This window comes from Procambarus clarkii, chromosome 63 (assembly GCF_040958095.1).
Source record: "Procambarus clarkii isolate CNS0578487 chromosome 63, FALCON_Pclarkii_2.0, whole genome shotgun sequence".
Classification (NCBI taxonomy): domain Eukaryota; kingdom Metazoa; phylum Arthropoda; class Malacostraca; order Decapoda; family Cambaridae; genus Procambarus; species Procambarus clarkii.
Genome location: NC_091212.1, coordinates 10,002,013 through 10,025,017, shown reverse-complemented (window position 1 = coordinate 10,025,017; position 23,005 = coordinate 10,002,013). Strand labels below are relative to the sequence as shown.

Here is a 23,005-nt window from a genome sequence, read left to right as displayed (position 1 = left end):
GTTTGCACTGTGTATGGTAAATATATTTGTTGTAAATAGACATGAAACATCACTAATAGTTGAGATAGCATATTTGTAATATGAAATAGATTTTTAAGTAGACATTTACAATTTACTAAGGAACTAATGCACATGATCGGATAACAAATCCAATGCATTATATACATAATTTGTTAGATTTTCTTATCGTTGTCCTTCATTCTCTAAAAAAAAATCATATCCTGAATCCCAGTACTAAATAAAATTAGTAAAACTAAAGATGCACTGAAATATTGAATAAATAATTTTTTTTAGTTTTTCACTATTCTAAGCAGGCATTTAACCTCTTAATACCGCATTTCCAAAGTGTGTGGTAACACACACATTTCTGTGGGGAGTCCTTACAGCTCCCTGGAGCTTATCGGGCTAATGTGTTTTATATTAGAACGGGACATTAGCTATGGTGTTCAGACTTACCAGGGACCATGAGCCAGAACCTGGTCTCTTCAGAGAGTTACTTCGAGTTTGGTTCCGTCCACGCTCCCTGGTCTTTACCCCCTGTTGTTCATCCTGCACCTTCTCCCCTGTGTCCAGCTTCCAAACGTCTAAGGGTTTCGGATTCGGCACAGGGTTTAGTTGGTAATGAGACTCGGGCGACTTCAGGGGCTGCCCCATTCGGGTCGGAGACGGAGGCATTTGAGCCGGTTCCTCCTGCAGAGGCTTCTGGGTCCCACCAGCAGGCCCCCTTCTTGTCTGCCTTTACCCTGGACTCTGCCTTTTTTTTTTCAGAGATAGAGGGTTTGGAGGACAGCACTGCCCCGGGTACCGACGTGTGGGATCTCAGGGCTGGGAAGGAGTCGACCTGGGGGCCTTGGGGCCTCCTTTGACCCCACTTGGGTGCTTTTGCCTTCCTCGAGGGGTTTATTGTTGCAGGGGGAGGGGGTTTTCTTACTCCCGTTCCCTGTATGAGTATGATTTGGGTTCGGTTCCGGGCCCCTTTGGGTACCTCGGCCCCGTCTTTCCGGAGGTTTTCTCCTTCTCGTATCTCCACAAAAGAGGTTCGGGAGGCTCTTGCTGCATACCTCCTGCAAGACCCAGTTTCTGCCTCTGTCATGGATCCGTCCTCATTTGAGTTCGGTTATTCTTCCCCGTTTTGGGTGCGTTTGGAGGTTCCGGAGTCTTCCTGGCTGGCAGACTGCCTATTCTTTTCGTTGGGGGCGTGGCATGGGTTCTGTCGGACCCGTGCGCTTGATTGGCGTGAAACTTCTACCGTTCTGCAGGTTTACTTGGGGGGGGGTGGGGGGGGGGGCAAGTTTGAGCACCTTAATGGGTGCTTGTTTGCTCCCGTGCTTTTTTTCGGGATGTTGGCCTTTTGCAGCTTCATGTGCAGGTTCCTTCTCTTTCGCCATTGTTTGTTGCGGAGGATTTGCGTGCCCATGGGCATTTGGCTTCGGTCTTACATTTCGTTTCCTTTCTCGAGTCGTCTTCTGCCTAATTTAAGAAGGATGTGAAGGTGTTGAGTGCCGGGCCTTCGTCTGGGGCACTGACTTCGGCGGCTAGGGCGTCGTCTGCACTGTTGAAGCTCTTTGCGCCTATCCTGAAGGAGGCGGTGTCTCTGTTTTTTGCTTCTCGCCTCATGTGCCCTCAGGCTGTGCTCATCCTCTCCTTGGAATCCGCCTGGGCCCTGGCTCTTAGGCTTTCGTTTCCATTTTGTCCTTTGCTGTTTGCAGAGGCTGTGGTCTCGCAGTTTCTGCAAGCGGCTTCGTCTAGTTGTCGTCCTATGTCGGACTTGTTGGTTCTCCGGGGCGGTCGTTCTCGGCCGTCTTGGAGCGGTCGTGCCAGGGTTCGGGGTTCCGCTGGTCAAGATGGGTCATGTCTCTGCTTCCTTGTCTCTCCCGTCAGAGGCGTTGCATTCTATCCTGTGGTCTATCCTCGTGCCCATGACGTTCGGAAGTTTGCAGCTTTGGCTGCTGTGTTTGGTAACATGTCTTGGGCTCATATTCTGGCACGAGGACTTTGGAGGTCGAACAGGGTCCTGGCCGCCCGTTATTTGGTGAACGTGCCTGCTCCTGGGTCATTGTGTTGCTTTGAGTCGCAGGTTGCAGCCAGTTATCTCGACTTTGCATTGAGGAATTTGTGGCGGCCACCTCCCGGGTAAGTCCCTATTTTCCTTCTCTTTGGGTATGTAGCTCCAGGGAGCCGTAGGGGCTCCCCACAGAAAACCAGTGGAGCCCCTGAGGCTCCCTGGCAACCTTCCCTCCCACTGGTTGTCAGTTTTTTGCATTGGTTGAAGCTTAGCTTCCGAACTGGAGTGCTAGGCAGCCGGCGTAGTGAGGTCCGGGGGGGAGGCTCCCATCTACCCCTCTTGCGAAGGGGAGGATTGCGCGGAATTAGACTGTGACGTTTGCTTGTTTCCTTGGGATTCTTGGGAGTTCTACCTCTCTGTTTTGTTTTTTGTTTTAGTTTCTTACCATGTGAGGTTTGTTTGTTATGCCTACCTTTCTGGGTGCCTAACCCTGGTCGATGGCAGATAAGGAAAAACCCTAATCACATGGGGGTTTTCCAGAGTCATTGCTTCCGGAAACCTCTCTGAAGGGGCCAGGTTCTGACTCGTGGTCCCTGGTAGGTCTGAACTCCATAGCTAATGTCCCAGTCTAATATAAAACACATTAGCCCGATAAGCTCCAGGGAGCCTCCGGGGCTCACCCAGAAAATGGTGTTTCATTACATTCAACGCTGGGATTTTTTATTCATGAAAGGGTCAAAATTGAGGTGCATTTTAAAATAGAAATCCAGTTTTCAGGACAGTTGTTTACATGAATTTAAATACTATCCCTCACTAAGGAACTCCACATGAATGGTCATCTCATCTCTTATTGATCATATAATTAGATTAAGAAAGGTAGTTCTTATTTTTATATTAATAAGCTATTTCTTCAATAATTTGCATTGCTTGCTTAAGGGGTGAGAATTCTTTCAAACATATGAATGTTTTGTTCTGCCTATGCTTTCTGGTGGATTTTTCCCAGTCGTAGACAATAGATGGCTCTCGGAGGCACGGTGTGTTGGGCTAAGGTCTAGTGGTACTAGAGTTAATTTTGACGAACTATTGGGGACCCACCTGAGAAGGACATTTCATTACATTAAACACTTGATTTATCCTAATACAGTATGTAAGTAAGAGATATTGAGAAATATAAAGGAGAGGTGGGAGCTAGGGATGGATTGAATAGGGTTTAAGGAGAGAGGGATGATGGAAGGCAAGTATGGGTAAGGATTTGGGTGACATAAAAAAGGAAGGATGGAAGGAAAAATAATATGGGTGAAAGGTTGGTAGGTAGTGAATGGGAGTGGGGGGGGGGAGGGTAAGAGTGAGCAAACTAACAGCTGTAGATGCTGGGAGATTTAACAAACTGCTGCAGGGGAAGATTCACTGCCATAAAATTTAGCATGCTAGGAAAGTTGGGTGGATAGACTCAAAGAAAGATGCAAAATAGATAGGAATGATGTGTGACCTTGAGATAGGCAGTTGCCACCTCAATATTTAAAAGAGTTGGTGCCTCATAATTTTATGATTGTTAAATAGGCAAAAGAAGGGTTGTTTATTGTTCAGATATTTTAACTAATTCATTATCAAGCCACTGTGTAAGCATTTGAAATCCTGTGACATAATATACATTGTTTTGCCTAAGAATACAAAACAAATTGTAACTTTTTCCTCTTGTTCATCACCAAAACATTACATTTCTTGTTCAGTAAAGGAGGATCCTGTAGGCAGTGATTTTTAGGGGCAATATATTAAGCCATGTAAAACATGTGTAAATAGTACTTTTGAATTTGAATGTATTATAAATATAAAGTTTTTCCAAGAGATGCCTCAACTTTAGGGTTACCATAAATTCTGAGTCCAAATACTGGTATTTCATGCTTGGAATATGCAAAAAACTCAACATTGAATGTAATGAAATGCCTTTTTTCTAGATGAGCCCTGGTGGTTTCCTGAAGCTGTTTCACTGAGATGGCTCTCAATTACTAGGTCACATCAACTGCAAAGTTACATTTGGCCTATGGGGGAGAGCCAGAACCAAACCCCCTCACAAGTGCAGAGAGCAGATGGCACTCTGCCACCTCACCAGGAAAGCATGCAGAAATCGAACCAAAACAGACCATTACTGGGTTCAAACAGGCCAAACAAACTCTCCAAATAATGTAAACAAACAATTGAATTTCTTGAAACTAACGTGAAAGAGGGGACAGAGGTCCAAGTTCCCCCCCAGCCCTCCAAGCCAATTCTTGAACAAATGTGATGATGACGTCCACTAACTGACGATCCTGGAAGGGACGGAAGAAATCAGGGAATCAGTGAGGTTCATCCAGAAAGAAAGATTTCATTACATTCAACGCTGGGTGTTATGTGGAGCCTCTTTATGGCTTCCTGAAGCTAATTACCCACAGAGACTAAAAAAAAAAGGACTCACCAGAGAGGATGAGAAGAAATGGCAGGTAAAACCAAAACAGAAAAGAGAAACTCAGTCAAAAGAGACGACCCAAGGCAATACAGGCATGATGATGCCTGGGAACATTAAATACTGGGCCACCAAGATCCTGTTAAACTGCCAAAAATCCCCATGCTCGAATATAAGCCCAGGGCATATTAGTGAAGATGGCTGCAAGAAAATCTAATTTCAAATGTCTTAGGCACAAGCTATTCAATCTCTTTGAACCAAGCAGTGGTCTGTTTTGATTCACTGACTTTCTGGATGCTTTCCCAGTGGAGTGGAGTGTCACCTGTTCTCTCTCTGCCTCTGTGAGGAGATCAGGTTCTGTTTTTAGTCCTCAGCACGCTAATTAGAACTCCATGGCTGATGTGGTCTAGTAGTCGGGAGTCGTCTTGGCCAGATAGTTTCAGGGAACGACAAGGGGCTTCCCCAGAAACTCGCACTATACTTGCTTTATACTTGGGCAAATGCGGTATTGAAAACCCTACTTGACGGATATGCCATGGCACACATAAATTGTATAAAACATATGCTTTCTCTAGAGTGATGGTGGTAGCTTTGTTGTGTAGGTTACTGCTTTTAGTTACTGTATTTGGAAAGGTAAGTGTGCAATATTGTTTATATACTGTGTTGAGAATGTCTGTAGTCACTTAATTAAATACAGTACTGTATATATATAAAATTACAAATATAATACAAAAACAATATGCCAGTACCGAAGTCTCCTCAATGTATTGATAACACAAGTCCAACCATATAACAAAGATGACCTTTGAAGAGAGGGTGCCAAATGTCTGGAGTGAAAGTGAACCATTACTGCCATGTGGAAAGTGACATTAGACTGTTGACTTGTTTGAACCACCCAATATAAAGTGCAGCTAAATTCATAGTAAGCTATGTTGGGAACATCATGCTGCACTTAATGAAAATTCAAATCTTCAAAATATCTTCACACCTGAAGATATTTTGTGTGTATTTCACACTTCAAAATATTTTTACACCAATCTTCTCTGAGCAACAGCCTAGTGGACCAAACTCTCACAAGTCAAGCCTGGCCTCGGACCGGGCTTGGGGAGTAGAACTACTCCCAGAACCCCATCAAGCAGGTATCAAGCAGGTACCTACAAGTATTGTGAAACTTCCAGCTAGTCAATAATACAGAAGCACAAATTCTCGGACTCCAATTTAGCTCGCAGTGAAATTGCTAGCACTAACTTGTGTGTACTTTGTTGATGTTTGCCTGAATTTTGGATGAAAGCAACTAGCCGCAATGCTTTCTTCTTATATCTTGCATGTGTTATTCAGCATATGTTTGGAACACTTTCTGCATGCTTGTCTTCATTTAACCATTCTGATTTTGTTTTTTAAACAGTAATCGATTTATAGTTTTCAGCAATTTGATGACACTACTTTTTGTTGGGGTGACCCAGGAATTTCTCTGGTGTTCAGATTCTTTATACAGTTTGCTGCGGGACTGATTTGTTGTCATGATGCTAATATATATTGACAGTGCCACATTTTTTTTATCTCTATTCATTTTACAGACAGTTTTGTATATTACTGTAGTTTGCTGTGTGTTGGTTTATTCTTCCTGTTTACTGTTGCATGATCAGATGTTGTGTGGGGGTTTTCAAGTTACTGGTTATATAGCAGCATGCAAATTGTATCATCGATTGGTTAATGTCTTATTTGAAAATAATTATTTGTATACAGTATATTGTAGCCCCATTAATTGCCTGTAAAGCTCATCCAGTAGTTTAAGGGTATGTTGCTGTGGAATATGGCAATAATCTACTTGAAATATAACAAAAGGTAAGCATTTGTACTTTGACATGATTAGCAGCTAGATAAAGAAAGCACCTAGTCCTTGCTGCAGTATTTGTCAGAAGGGGTATTTAATGTTGTTGGTACAACAGTGGAAGCTTTCAAAGGAGAATTGGACAAGTTTCTGCTATGTGGATCTCCAAGCTCTGAAAACAATTAGCCTAACAGATCAGGAAATCACCAGGAAAGGTTGGTCACAGGCCAAGCCGCAGGAGTAGAACTTTCATAATCATCAACAGGTAATGTGTACAGTGTTTCTCACACAAATGTACCAATAAATAGGTATCCCCTACTAGGAATACTTAATGGTGTTTGTGGGTTTTTTTCCTCCATGAAATACCTGAAGAATGCTTTTGCAAATTCGCATGAAACTCACTATTTGTGTATGATGGTACAAGTAAGGTACGTATTTATTATTATTGGGCCACATATCTCCTTGGTGGTACATCTTATAACTTATAATACATTATCTGTGGGTGACAGCATGGGATGACCCTTATAATATCTTCCAAACAAATAAGAATAGCTACATAGAAACATATACAGTAGCATACGTACGATTGTTGAAACATATACAGTACACACATTTCCTGTGTTAAGGAATACTCCCAGTAGTCACAGTTGAAATTGTTATTATATATATGTAGTTATTATACAGGTATTATATAATATACCAGTGTTCTTCAAACATGTTTCCTATGATCCTGTGTAATGATATTACTGTACTTGCACTCCCAACCCTTTTCTTGAACTTGATCTCAAAATTAGACATGTACATAATTCAAAAAAAGCTAATTTAAGGCACTTCACTTGCTAATCAAGGCATAATTCCTTATCCTTATCCTGATCCCTTCTCGATGCTATATAATCGTAAGGCTTAGTGTTTCTGATAATTCCCTTCCCTTGCTAATTAGGGCATACTGTACCAATTTAAAAGTATTCTTTACAATTCATGAAATATTCAGTACAGTAAATACAATTCAAAATTCCTGTGTTCAGCGTGACTAGTGCAGAGTGGACACTTCAACTTCACAACCTGTAAATGGAAGCAATTTTTGTTATTTTTAGTATTTTAACAAACATGCTTTAAAAATACTGTACTTGTAATGGTGTTATAATAGGAATTTACTGATGCATATGTAGGAAATAAATGAAAATTTGTGTTACCCGTATTTCGTATAAATGAGTGTCCTTTACTGCCGAATTGCAGGCACCACTCCTGTGCCAGGTAAGTCCACTACGGGCTCACCATAACCCGTGCTACTTGGAACTTGTTCCAAGTAGCTGAATCTATAACAACAACATGTCAAATTGTTCCAAGATTTCACAGATAATGGAGTTAACTCCCAGTAACTCATCATTTAAGAGGGTGGAGAACCAGAAATTTCTATAACTGGTTAATGGGGGGGTTCTACAGTAGTAGTAAAAATCATAATTTTTGTTTACTAATGATGCATCTTTGTATATCACAGCTAAAGACTATTATTATATCCTTACCAACATGTATAAGTGCAGAATTAAAGAAGCTTTACCAATGGCTTGCAGCCAACAGTCTTCCTTAATTATGTGGGAATCACTTCCTGGATAGCAATTTAGCAGTTAATGGGGAACCGTAACTAGTTTCCTTAGCCATTTCTCGGTGTACTGTACGTGTTAATGAGCTGGAAGTATTACATGGGTATCTTTACTAGTTTATATACTAGTTTAGAAGATTTTGCTAGTTAATGAGATTATGTTTTTGGGATTACGATAATTTAAGGGATTATGCTAGTATGTTTTGGGGATTACGATAGTTTAAGGGATTATGCTAGTTTAGGGTTAATGCTAGTTTAGGGGATTATGCTAGTTTAGGGGATTGTGCTAGTTTAGGGGATTATGCTAGTTTAGGGGATTATGCTAGTTTAGGGGGATTGTGCTAGTTTAGGGGATTATGCTAGTTTAGGGTTAATGGTAGGTTAGGGGATCATGCTAGTTTAGGAAATTAGGTTAGGGGTTTATGCTAGTTTAGGGGATTATGCTGGTTTAGGGTTAATGCTAGTTTAAGGAATTACGCTAGTTCATGGGATTATACTAGTTTATGGTACTGTATTATGCTAGTTTAGTATATTGTACTCTCATGTTAGCTTAGGATGGACTTATATTTTAGTATTATGTTTTTTTCTTATTAAGGATCTTACAACCACTTTTCAACTTATAAAGTTGTATTTCTTTAATTATCTTAGATGCTACTTATTGTACTTTGGTATATCCATTCTTTTATAATATGTTTATTTATTTATTTATGCATATACAAGAAGGTACATTGGGAATGTGAGGATACATAATATGGTAATTACAATCTTGTAAAGCCACTAGTACGCGCAGCGTTTCGGGCAGAATTATGTTCTATTATATTATGCTCCGGTAACTTCATGCAGGCGTCTGCTGGGAAACTATAGTTGGACCGTTCTGTCACCTTGATTGACCCAATGTACTTACCCAGATATTGCATTCCTTCTAAGCTGAATAATTTATATTTAAGTGTAAAACAAAAATTGCTTTGATATTTATTTCATCTTGGGATCATGGGCTTGCCGTAGTGTGGTAGGATAACCACTCACAACCATAGCAGGTTGTATAATCATACTCCCACAGTTCTATATGGCGTTTATCTAGTACATTATGGGTCTGTGCTGCGTATATATAACTTTAATGGCACCCTGAATTTCAGCACGTGTACTTGGAAATTCAGATTGCCTAATGCAGAGTAATTTCAATACTCTGAAATAAGAAATGCTTTGTTTTGTGTAACAAATGATTTCAGTTGATTAGGTTTGTGATAAGTTCCAGGTACTTGAGTGTGGCGGACCATGTGGTCTTTTCTTTCCTTTTCATCCATATATATTAACTGTCATTGTCCCACTTATTCTATAAGCTTTGGTTACACCTTGTCCCTTCAGATGCACTATTCCTTGAGTTTGACCTATTGTATCCATATCCTCAAGTCCTCTTTAAGGGGTGACCAGATGTAGTACCCATTCCAGACATTTTAGCTCTCCTTGTATGTTCCAAACCCTAGTGAAGGTTCACCTGAAGCATCTTCAGATAAGGGTATTTCTACTTCTTGGTCCATCAGGTAATGGTAAGTACAGTAACTGGATGGGTGACTGCATGGATACTACCTTATATCCTTAACTTGGGGCACTTTGCCAAGCCATGGGCTTCATGTCCCGAATATGCTATACTCATCCCATTTTAGTACAATCTTTTAATTTTCTTAAACTTCATAGAGTTTCTTAAATATGTACTGTATATGTTTTATTAACTATTAGTCCTTAATTTTTTACCTGATTAGTCTCTCATGATTTTGCTACACATACAATAATGTATTCATCGAACATCTAAACATGGTACTTTGCTTGACATTACCTTTGCCTTTACTCTTATAAAGTATATCTCATACTGTCCGTCATTTTCATCTACGCATCTACTTGACCATTACTTATTTTTCCATATTCCAAAGAAGTTGTCATAATTCTCTCACTTCATAATATTTTTCCTCCTCACTTTCATAAATTTGTCTTTATTAAGAAAGTAACAGGCACAGTACTTAGTTACATTTAGTGATAAGTTAATGATAAGTTCCAGGTACTTAGGTATGGTGGAAACGAGGAACTTAAATAAAATATAGGGTACAGGACACAATCAGACTTGTTCATAGAAGGATAGCAATGTGTAAAAAGATCTGGGAATTATGATGCCTGGCAACCTGATATTTAGCGAACATAACCAAGCAAATATAGAGGCGGCCAGGAAAATGATAGGATGGATTATGAGAACATTCATCAGCGATCCCATAGCAATGCTAATACTATTTAAATCACTGGTGCTGTCCCGTCTTGAGTATTGCTTGGTACTCACTTCCCCCTTCAGAGCAGGAGAGATTTCTGAAATAGAGGGAATACAGAAAACCTATCTAGCATGCATAGACACGATAAAACATCCAAATTATTGGGACCATCTCAAAGGTCTCAAAATGGATGTTCTCTGGAAAGAAGACAGAGGTATCAAATAATATATACTTTATATGGAAGATATTGGAGGGTCAGGTCCCAAATCTGCATAGAATAACAACATACTTGAGTGAAAGATGTGGAAGGAAATGAAAAATAGGACCAGTGAGGAGTAGAGGAGCAGGCACAATCACAGAGCATTGTCTGAACATTAGAGGTCCATTGCAGTTCATTGCCCTCCCAGCAAGCGTTAGAAATATTGCCAGAACAGAAATGGATGTCTTCAAGAAGCATTTAGGCAAATTTTTGCGAGAAGTGCCGGACCAACCTGGCTGTAGTGGATATGTGGGCCTGCGGGCCGCTCCAAGCAACAGCCTATTGGACCAAATTATCACAAGTCGAGCCTGGTCTCAGGCCAGGTTTGGGAAGTAGAAGAAATCCCAGAACCCTCTTCAGGTATGTTCCAGGTAATTAAACTATCCCACCTGAAACCTGAAGACTAAGCATTACCAGTGCTTAACCCCTGGGTTGCACACCTATTGGTAGCTGACATCCCTGTGGTGCTCAAAAAATAAATTATGAAAAACAAATATTATTTCTTTTGACATTGTTAATAAACATCCAGGAAGCACAAAAATACAAACAAGAAGTCTCTACCTCGTTCAATTTAGCCGTAATGGCTTGAGAAGTTTTTTTTTTTAATAGACATAACGTGAGGTGCCGCACAGGAATAACTTTGTCTACTTTCATTGTTTCTCACTTTATATATAAAGCTTTTTTCTTTCTGACAAAGTTGTTAAAAGTTCAGTGGCTGCTGGCATGGCCACCCTGCATGTTCACCCACTGGATGACGATGTTGCCAAATATGGTCCTCATTTTTTTTTAGTAAAGCCCTAGAAGAAAAGTGAGGGACTCAGGATTTTTGTTCAAAATGGGGGATTGTTACTGGAGGCCTGAGGAAGCAACTGTGTGCCCCACATAAGTGTAAGACTTTTAAATCTTATGCAGTTCCCTAAGACTTCATATGATAGGATGCACGAAATGAGCATATTCAGCTACCCTATCATATGATAGGGTAGCATATTAAGGGGCCACTACAACTTCTCCAAGCCACTACGGCTAAACCACAAGAAGTACAGACTTTTTACTTGGATTTTTGGGCTTCCTGGATGCTTAGTGTCAAGTGTGGAGTGTCAAAAGAAAAAGATTCAAAATTGATTTGTTGTGCCCCACAGTAATGTCAGGTATTAACAGGTATGCAGCCCAGGGGTTAATACGCACAGATAAACAAGTTATTGTACTGTGTATGTAATTTGCTGCGTTGGTAATTTTTTAGTATAATATTTTGTTTTAAGTTTTGCAGTAGAGTAGCATTTCTTCTTTTCTTATCTCCCAGAGTCTTCAGTCTGCTGCCACAATTCTCTTAAATGGAGCTGAACGCCTTCGCACATCTCAAGCAGAAATGGGTCGGCCAAATCGTGCAGTACATGATTTTCATATCGAATTGCTGAGATTACGGCAAAACTGGCGGTTGAAAAAGTTTGGTAACAATATTATAGGGGACTTGTCGTACCGTTCTGCTGGCTCAATGTTTAGACAAGTAAGTTCCTGAATTTGGTACAATACTTTTCTGGGAAGGGTTCCTGTTCAATGACAGCACTGAGCATTTCATTACGTTCAATGCTGAATCAATTTCTTCTAGAGTGCAATGTAAAAAATCCAGATTACAGCACATTAATCAATCACTAGTTTGGATCAAATGTGGCAAATCCCCACTTGACTTGTACAGAGTCAAATTGGGAAACTTAAATATTTACTCATTTTTATCTTTATTACTGTATGTTCTATTTACAAATACATTACTTAGTTTTACCCTAAAATCATCTTGTGCCTTGTGTATAAGGTTAAACCTTTAATATTATAAATAAAAATACTAAAAATCATTTGAATATACAGTGTATTTTAAATAGAAAAACACCATTGGGAAAGGTGAATGCACCGTGGTGTAAGGAGAATCGCAGCTCAGTGGGAGGTAGGATGCTTCCCACCTCTGCATAGTCATCGCCCTTGTCTTTGATATCCATAGCACCAAATGAGAGAGAGCCAGTCTGGCAGTTAAATGTGTCAATAAAGTTGGTCAGTCATTATTGATCAGCAGCCTAGGCAATCATATCAGTCATCAGTTATCTTACAATTCAATCATCAGTAGCCACGTCAGTTATCAGTCATCAATTCAGTCATCAATAGTCAGGCATGTTAGTCATTACAGTATTAGTCAGTCAAGTCACATACACTTGGGTATGCATCATACACCTGCGTCATGCTTTCAACTAAGTGGTGCTAGCCTTCCCCTGGAACGATTGTTTTGCCATTAGCCATTCCTTTGTTACTGTTGCTTAATATTTAACAAATATGCTTTCTGCTACAGTACCCGACATTGCATGTGCCCAAGCTTGTCATGATTTGTAACTGCTTCAGTCACCTGTATGATGCGATGTGTTGTGACTTATGACTGCTGCAGTCACCACTATAATGGAGTTTGTTGTCACATGAACTTCCTCCAGGATGAAGTTGAATTAGACCTAGGCTCTATCTCTCATCAAGACTACAGTATATCGCTCCAAACATTCAGGTCTGGTAGACCTCCCAAAAGCCTGAAAGCACCAGTATAAAAAACTATTATTTGTTTAGATCCAAAACCTATGTATATGATCAACACAAAATGTCCACCAGACAGTGTGACACAGTGATTGTCAGAATCAGGTTGGGCTACCATTACATGTGGCAGGTGCCTACAGGTAATGACTCTCCTAATCCTGAGCACATTAGGTGCAAACTATGTGAGCAGGAACTGGGTCTTGCTCTCTTTTGCTACATTACTGAATGAGAAAATCAGTAGGAGCCATGAGGAGGATTCGATCCTTGGCTCTGGGTACTCCCAAGCATATGCCTTAGACCACCACACCATGACATGTCAGAGTGTAGTGGTCTAAGGTGTGTACTTGGGAGTACCCAAAGTATAGGTTTGGATTACCCTCATGGCTCCTACTGATTTTCTCAGATACTCCACATTAATGTGATTTCTTTATGCATTATTGAATGTCCAGTCATTATACAGATCAGAACTGCCAGCATGAGGTACCTGGAGCTTTGCAGTTACTTTATTAACTCTTGTGTTTTTGGGGATATCCTCATAATGCACCCCAGGCTACTGATCCCATGGCTCTGTATGATTAACCATTGTGTAAGAGGGGGAATTTTAAGTATCACATAGTTAGCTTTTCACAATGTAACCTTTCATATAGTTTAAAGTAGCTGTATAAATGCAGATGTACCTAAATATAATGATAACAAATGTGACTTGTGACTGCTGGACTCACCACTATGGTGGATTGAGACTTTTTAGACTTTGGTTGGCTCTGCATAGATCCATTTGCTTAGGCCATAAAACTTAAATAATAAGAGAGGATTGTAAAGATTATTATACTCCTATCATATTTCAGACTGGCATATTTGAGGTATCGAAAGCTGATGAAGCATCAGGACCAAGTGCCGTGGTTGGTCCAGGAGCAGCATCACCCGTGTCCCCAATACCTGCACGTGGCTTACAGTCATCACTGCGGGTCACTGTTCCAACAGAGCTGATGGGTTCTGCATACATTTTTGTGTGCATTAAAAAAGGTTGGTATTTTTGTGAATGATGAGCCTTGCCAGTAACATTTTCATTTCATTATTAATGCAAATAATGCAAGACCACTTTTTGAACAAAATATCATCTTCAGGTGGCTGGAATTCAAGAATGTTCTTGCTCACAGTAATACCGAACTATGACTGTTTCCCAGAGAAGTGGAGTAGACTTAGTCATTATAATTATCATTTCTGTAACACATTTTTAACTTTTATGGGACTAGGACTATCAGCTTGGATGAAATAGGATGGCAATACAGTATTAGGAATCAGAACACCCACCCATTCATTCCTCAATCTTCCACAGTTAATATCCTTCCTCTGAAGGAAGTCTTGCTTTTGGTTTTGTGGTCTAAGTCTTCAGTGCTGTTCCCTTCATAATTTTATCTTGATCTCCTCATTTGCTCCTAGTTTTATATCTGCTTTACCAATTTTTTCTTATACCTTGTATTCTCATCATATTTTCATTTGATTGTCTTGTCTCATTCACTTTGTATTCATTAAAGCCACTTTATCATAAACACATTCTATGATTCAAGTAAATTTTAATACACATTATTTGGCTGATGAATTAATATAATCTGACAGCTGTTATAGTTGAATAATGCAAAAATATATTTAGCATAATGTATATTTGTTCAAGTTAAAATATTTCCTAAAATGTTTTAAATATTTAAATTGAAGTGTTTACTTTTACTCTTTCAGAAATATTTTGTAACAAATAACTCCTTTGCACTCTTCTTGCTAAACAATTAGTTTAACTCTTCTTTTCCTCAGATGAAGAAGACATTTGTTCAGCTCAGTTAACTAGCAATGATTTTGTAGCAGGGGACACCCCATGGCAACAGAAACTTGAGAAGGCTCAAAATGTGCTCTTTTGTAAAGAATTGTTCAGCCAGCTAGCGCGGGAGGCTGTGAAGCTTACTCCAGCGATACCTCACCTTGTTGTTGGTAACCAGATCACTGCGACTATTTTCCCCGGGATACATCTACTTGTGGGCTTATGTCACTCTGATGGGAAAAAGTAAGTACAGTATAGATTGATAAAGATTAAGCCACCCAAGAGGTGGCACGGACATGAGTAGCCCATAAAGTACAGTATTGTAGTTTGAAGATGCATATATTCATAATTAGAACATAAATACAGAAAATTATTGGCTTCTGTATTGGGAAGTATTGTATTATGTATGAGAAACACAATAAGACAAATATGTATCTTTTCTTGATTTGCCCTCTAAGTGGAAGTCAAGCTAAGCTGTATGCTTCTAAGTTTCTAAGCCGTATGTGTTATTTATAACAACGTTTAGCGAAGGCTTTACAGTTTTAAAAAAGTTAAGATACTGTAATCATTCTTATGATTTCATAATTTAATTCCAAGATGTCAAGATAAGACTATGATAGTAAATAAAGTATGTCAAATATTATGTATGCAGGTGATGGAGTGAATGATAGATTGAAATAGATTTGCTTAAGGTTTTATTGCCTAGTATGATAAAAGTTAGTGTATGGAAGTTAACATATGGTAGTGCAAAGGGAAGACAATTTTGTGTATGAAAATAGTGGTCACTTATTAGTGCCTACAGGGAAGTGAGGTCTGGCTCTTTATGCCCCACTTTCTGGCCTTCTTGTACCTGTTGCATTAAAATTGAACTACTTATCCTATTTGTTAATTTTTTTTGTAGAATCTGACCTTAAAGTTGTGGATAGATTTGGCTTCCATAACTACTACTATCATTGCATTCCACTGGTTGATCACCCTTTCAGGGTAGGAGTATTTCCTTACATTTCTTAAACTCATTTGCAATTTTAGTCCTTTAGTCCTACTTTTTCTTAATTTAAAGAGGCTGTCCTTGTCTAACTTGTCTATTCTCCATAGTACCTTCTATATTGTGATCATATCCCTCCTGTTTCTTCTCTCCTCTTGGGTTGTGAGACTTAGCTCATTCAACCTAGACATGTTGTTTAATTCTCTTAGTTCTAGGACTAATCTAGTTGCAAACCTCTGCACTTTTTTTGTTTTCTTTGTAATTTACAAGATGGGGAATTCAGGCCAATGTTGCATATTTCAGAACAGTATTGGTCTAATGTAGGCACTGTAGCTTACCTTGAAAGAGTCCTTACTTAGATTTATAAATGATGTTCTAATGTTTACCATTTTCTCATATGCTGTTGATGTTACCCTGTTTGTGCTTCTTTCTTCTTAGTGTTGGAATTACATCCACTCTCAAATTTTTTCACCTTCTAATTCATGTAGTTGCTTACTGCTTATGGTGTAGATTCCTTCTAGTCTCCTCTCTTCCATTCCTGTCATCATTATCTTACACTTGTTGGAATTGAATTCTAGCAACCATTTATTTACCCACTCCTGAAGTTTGTCGGGGTCTTCCTGTAACTTCTGTTTTTACATTGCTCATTAGCTTTGTGTTTCCTGCAGACGTTGACCTGTACAAACTCAGCACCCTCAGGTAGGTCATTCATGTAAATCAGAAACTGGTGTCATAAGACCAAGCCTTCAGGGACCCCACTTGTCACATTCCTCTAACTCAAAACCTCCTCTCTGACTGTAACTTTGTTTTCTGTCCTTCAGGACAGAAAACCTTACATAGTTTAGTGTCTTTCAAGCTTTCCTGGATTTTTCCCAGCTTGTACACCAGCCTTTCATGAGGAATAATATCAAATGCATTTTGATAATCTCAGAAAATAGTCTACCCAGCCTTCTCTTTGTCTTAGTAAACCTGTCATAGAACTAGATCATGTTTGTTAAACATGACTTTTGCTTCTAAATCTATGCTTTAGTTACAAAGTTTATCCTCTCCAGGTGCTCCACTATTGTTAGCTTGATTACTTGCTCCAGCACCTCACATAGAATGGAAGAGTGCTAGAAGGGAATTTGTACAAAGAGAGAAATGAGTCAGAAATTATGGGCTATTCATGCCCATACCACCTTTTGGGTGGCTTAATCTTTATCAATCAAGCCTGGAAAGGCAAGTGTCTGGTATGGTTTGAAGAAAACAAAAGTTTTTTTCTAAACAAGTAGGTGCAGGGTGGGTACAGGAGTAGCCAACTTTTGATTCATTAGCAAGCTTAGAGCATTCCTTTCCTATAGCTCATTTTAAGCCTTTACCCTGATAGGTTTCCTGGAACACCAATCAATTTACAACTAAGTCCCTAATTACTGCTACATGAACAGGGGGTTAACAGTTAAGAATCAGTTCTTTGTCGACCTTCCCTGTCCAGGGTTCAAACCTGGCTGAAATCACTTGCAGGGCGAGTGGCGAGTGTTTTACCACTGTACCATACACACAGTTGCAGAAGAGGTCAGATGGCTGTGTAATATAATGATATTGCTTACCTACCCTTTGCATGGATGCAAGATGGTGTTGTGACATGAAAAATCCCAAATTAAGGAAGTTGAAATTAACTATCTGAGTTGGAATGAAATGATACAGTAAAGAATGAAATTGCCAAGGCAGTGTGTAGAGTGCAAAATTATGTAAATTAAGATTGAAAAGAGTGTGCCAATATAATTTAGTCAATTTGAATAAATGGATGATGATGGAGAGAATGTATTTGAGGGCACGAGGATTAGAGGAATGCCAAAAAAGATGAGCAGATATAGTGGGTGAGTGCGAGGAAGTGATGGTTGGCTGAACAGCATGTGGTTTCTCCAACCTTTGTAATTGGAAAACAGGTAAGTGACGATGAAGAAGTATTTTAGCTATGGAGAATTTAGGGAATGTGCAGTTAGCATAACATAGTGGTATATATAGTGATGTGTAGTAAAAATTAATTACAGTACACTGTACAGTCCAGTATTCTTTCACAATAAGGATGACTACATGGATTAGTTTAACTTTAATGTACCTTATACAGATTAATGTGATTTCTGACTTCCAGTAATGTCCGCAGTAAGGTCACGGCTGGTCAAGGCCCTAATGTTGTTGGTGGACAAAACAGCACTATGGTTGGTGGTGGTGGTGGTGGTGGATTAGCCCCTGCAACTGTTGGAGGTGCTGGTCCTTCCAAATACAAACACGAGCATGATTTAGAACACTCACTTCACCAGCTACTACATCGTGTATATCATCACAGTTTTCAACACCCTCTTCCACACCCAGTATATGCTCCAATGGGTATGAGTAAACGTAGAAGGGCTGCCGGACCAGAAGGAATGGATAAAAATCTGGTTTGTATTTAAATTTTATTTGTTTCACTTATGCTTTATATTATTAGTGACAAAATTTGCAGATTTTCTAAAAGTAAGTAAAATGAATAATTTTATTTGTCTGGCCACTAATGACTTACAAAATACTTAACTTCAAAATAATGTTTTTGAGCGTCTATAATATAGCATAGCTGTCATATATTGTTTTAAATTTATATTTGAAAGCTTATTTTTAAAAATTAATGTTCTATCTTGAATTTCTTGAAGTGGTAGTGTTGTTATAATTATGACTAATCATTGTACTTATAAATATTATTGATAAATCCTAATTTTATGTTTATGATTGCTCAATCTACATGCTTCATGTTTTCTTTGATCCTTCATTGCCAGTTTGACAAAAATCTTGGACTGACTTGACATGTATGCTTTCTAATTTCTCAGAATTGTCACCCCATGGCTTGCCTTCCTTCCTTTATTATTCCCGTGATAATCATCTGGGAGAGACCAAAATACAGTACTGTATTGTAATAATCTCTTAATGTGTGGATTTGATGTTCAGTTGTGAAAAGTACTATAAGAAACCAGGTACTTAAATTTTTATATAGTACAGCATTTCTAACAAACAAAAGTTGTCTTTTCAGTAATATTTACTGAAATGGAGTAAAAATAATAGAAAATAGGCTTATGTGAACTGTTCCATTAGTAGAATCCTTCTGTTATTTGTAGGTTTCTGTACTTTTCTTTTGTGGAGGGGGAGGAGTTTTCTCCTAATCCACACCAATTGAAACCCATTCAATCAGATACAGAAATCCATAGTTTATTTCATAATTTATGAATACTTAATTTAAGTGTGACATTATTTTAATGATGTGCTTACTCTCCATAATTCACAGATGATCAGCTTGATGAAGGAGCAGACATTGTTGGAACAAATAATACGGCAAGTGCAACACAATTTCCTCCGACTACGCACCATGTATGTGATAGATCAATTGGCTGCCGAGTTCAAGGACCCACTGATTGTTTCCCACTGGAATGCTTTCAACTCGCCAACCCAATCATGTGTTAAAATTAACATAGTTACACAGGGGTATGATACTGTATTACGGACAAAGTTAGTGATTCATATCTTTGAAAGGACATTGAAGTGCATTTGTAGAGATGGTAAAATCATGACAATGTCCTTCGAACCACAAGAACTGCGAAATCTGATACTTTGCCAGATCTCTCAACATAATATGGCTGCTTTACAAGGTCTGGCTAAGTTCACTGGATGGACGCTTTTGTCATCTGAGCAGAACATTGGAACTGGTGCAATAGAACCACTTGGTAATGCTTCAACAGTTATGCTAGCTTCACCCTCTGGAAATAAGGTTATAGGCGTTCATTCAGGTCCCCATCAACGTGTTTCTGTTTATGTGTCGTCATCACCTCGTCCAGATTTCTATCCATCTACTGTTGTAATGGAGCAGAGATGGGAACATCTAGGATCCAACTGGCAGGAAGTTCGTCTTGATCGTATGGAAGGAAGAAATTTTCTGAATAAAATGGAGCTACTAATGGCAGCCCTTACAGCATGAGAGTATCTATACTAGAGAAATAACTACTTCCTCATATTGAGAATGTAATATGAATAACATTTCTGTACAAAATTATAATTTCATATACTGTAATCCAATAAAAAATGTATCCTTATTTATATTTATAGTTATATACAGTGCTGTCTCATCATTATTTATCAGTGAAGCAAATGTATACAACTTCTGGATAGGAATCATCAATACACAACTACACATGCTCAAGAATACTAACATATCCCCACATGCATATTAACATATCCCCACATGCATACTAACATATTCCCACATGCATATTAACATATCCCCACATGCATACTAACATATCCCCACATGCATACTAACATATTCCCACATGCATATTAACATATCCCCACATGCATACTAACATATCCCCATATGCATACTAACATATTCCCACATGCATACTAACATATCCCCACACGCATACTAACATATTCCCACATGCATACTAACATATTCCCACATGCATACTAACATATTCCCACATGCATATTAACATATCCCCACATGCATATTAACATATCCCCACATGCATACTAACATATCCCCATATGCATACTAACATATTCCCACATGCATACTAACATAACCTCCAACAAAGACTCTTAAAGGAGTCAGATCTCCAGTTTTATGGAGACCAATGACTTCCATACCCCAGGTCAACAGGGATTTGAAGCAGGAAGATCACGCCTTTCGCAGCTACTCGACCACTATGAGAAAATCACTGATGCATTAGAAGAAAAACAATGCAGATGTTGTACACACAGACTTTGCAAAGGCATTTGATAAATATGACCATGGAGTGATGCCCCACAAAATGAGGTCAGTAGGAATAACAGGTAAAGTAGGACGATGGATATTCAATTTTCTGTCAAACAGAATGTAAAGAGTAACATTCAACTAAATAAAATAGTCTAATCACAGTTAAAAGCGCTATATCTCGGGGCATAGTCTTTGCACTACTGCTTTTTCCTTATTCTCATATCAGGTATAGACAAAAACACAAGTCATAGCTTCGTGTCATCTTTTGCAGGCAACACAAAAATCAGTATGAAAATTACTTCTGTAGAAGACATTGAAAAACTACAAGCTGATATTAATAAAGTTTTCAATTGGACAGCAGAAAATAACATGATGTTTAATAGTAATAAATTCCAGGTACTTAGGTATGGTCAAAATGAAGACCTTAAACAAAATGCAGGGTACAAAACACAATCAAAAGCAACACGAGGGGATCTGGGAATAGTACAATAATGTCTAGCGACAACATTTAGGGAGCATAAACAAGCAAATATAGTGTCGGCTAGAAAAATGATGGGATGGATTATGAGGACCTTCAAATCCAGGGAACCCATTGCAATTCTTGTCCTGTTCAAATCCTTGGTGCTGTCCCATCTTGGATACTGCTCGATACTCTCTTCTTTCTTCAGAGCAGGAGAGATTGCTGAAATAGAAGGGATACAGAGAATTCGGGTGTCTTGGCATCCATTTCACTTGCAATACTTTATTGCAATCAACAAATTATTGTCTTTTAACTAGATATGCTCATATATACAGTACCTGTATATTATTTTTTTCAAATAAATTTTAGTGTGTTAGTACTGTATTCATCAAGTTTACCTTTCATGGCCATCCTGGCTCAGCAATTTCTTTTAATAAAAACATTTCCTTTTATGGTACTATATCCCTATTACAGTGTTTTGTACTCTTACAGTTAGTGGATGGTGTCGTAATTGTAAGATAAAAATTGAAAATATTTTAGAACAATGTTAACGAAGACAAATGTTGGGTGTTAGATTAAAAATCAGATTAAAGTCCACAGTATTGGGTTATTGTACTGTACTAACAATATGCAGGCATAGAATATTATCTGATTTTACTTATGAAATATTGAATAGAAATTATATTTTTCCTCAAACTATGTGAAATAAATGGAAAGTTTTTGTTTATCAGTATTGTACTTTTGTATTTCGTATCATTTTATCCATGGACAACTTTATGAATGATATTTTATTCATAGAGTGCAAAGTTAATTGAAAAGGGCCCTTGTATATACAGGACCAGGATTGTGTGATATTGCCCCGGTTATTCAATACTGTACTCTTTATATGGATGGGGGTGTCACAAGAATTTCAGTTTAATATATAAACTGGCTACCTAGCGTATAGGGATAATATGAGTATTTGAGAATGAGTTTTAAGGTAGTATACAGGCGGTAGTTATTTTAACTGATAGAGATTCAGGTTGATTTAACATTTTATTGGGTGTGTGCAAAAGGATTGTTAGGAGTTAATGTGGACAATATAGTTATGATTGGGGATGATGACAAAATTGTTAGTGAAAAAAGTAGCAGTTATCCAGTTTAAACTTCTCGGATATTTTATTAACTAAGGTGAATTTTCCAATGTCCTTGTCGAGTCATACTGGCAAAGGTGCTGCTGAATACTCACTCCAGTCCTGAATGACTTCCAGAAGGCTCTTTATATAAACCCTTGCAAGCACTACTTGGCATCACAGGAACCACCTGACAATGCTCTCACTAATCATCTCACTCAACAGTGACCCTGACTGCAACCAGGAAGCATCACCTGCTCATTAACATGGTTCACTTACTTTGCCTATCTCTCATTCTTCCTGGATAGTCAAATGTAGTTCAGGCTGGCAGAGACTAATGCACCTCAGTTTGATGACCAATGTTTCATAAGAGCACAAGTATAAATAAAACAGGTGCACTGTTTGCAGGTGCACATGTGAGGTACCTCCTATTTAGAACAAACTGATAATTCGCATGTATATCTAACCTATGACAAACAATTTAGCAATCCCACACCTATTATTCAGTAATTCGTTCCATTAATCTGCAAAACTATTCCCAAATTAGCATTTGGCAAGCTTTTTCCTAAATGGGGTGTTACCCCTGACAGCAAAGGGGCTCCAGTTCGCTGTTCTCAGGACAAAATACTTAGACAAAAGTATATACGTAGGATACACGAACAGTAGGATTCCTAGATAAGGCAAGTACCATACCTAAAGACACTAATGCGCTGAGTGTTCCATTCTACTTGCTACATCAGTTGCAAGAGTGTTTGGACTAAAGGACCAGCTCCAGAATCTGGCCCCACTTCACATGAGGTGCAGAGCAAATGATATTCTGCCATTTCACGGAAATCACTTACAAAGTCAGCGAAGCTTTGCAAATAATTGCTGGGTTCACAAGATTCAAAGCCACAAAACTGCCAACCTCTCTAAACAATTCAA

General features: G+C 38.7%; 1 protein-coding gene across 2 annotated transcripts in view; it reads left to right on the top strand.

Moving 5' to 3' along the window:
* MED17 (mediator complex subunit 17) overlaps positions 1-21,712 on the top strand; it is a 33,192-nt gene extending 11,480 nt beyond the window's left edge. The window contains exons 4-8 of one of the 2 annotated variants that reach the window (XM_045760768.2): positions 11,691-11,894; positions 13,798-13,975; positions 14,759-15,005; positions 17,879-18,167; positions 19,040-21,712. In XM_045760768.2, coding sequence (XP_045616724.1) covers positions 11,691-11,894; positions 13,798-13,975; positions 14,759-15,005; positions 17,879-18,167; positions 19,040-19,726 — 1,605 coding nt within the window. In that variant the 3' untranslated portion in view covers positions 19,727-21,712. The remainder of the gene's footprint in view (positions 1-11,690; positions 11,895-13,797; positions 13,976-14,758; positions 15,006-17,878; positions 18,168-19,039) is intronic. The other variant, XM_069308695.1, reaches the window with a different exon arrangement.
* Positions 21,713-23,005: the final 1,293 nt, after the last annotated feature.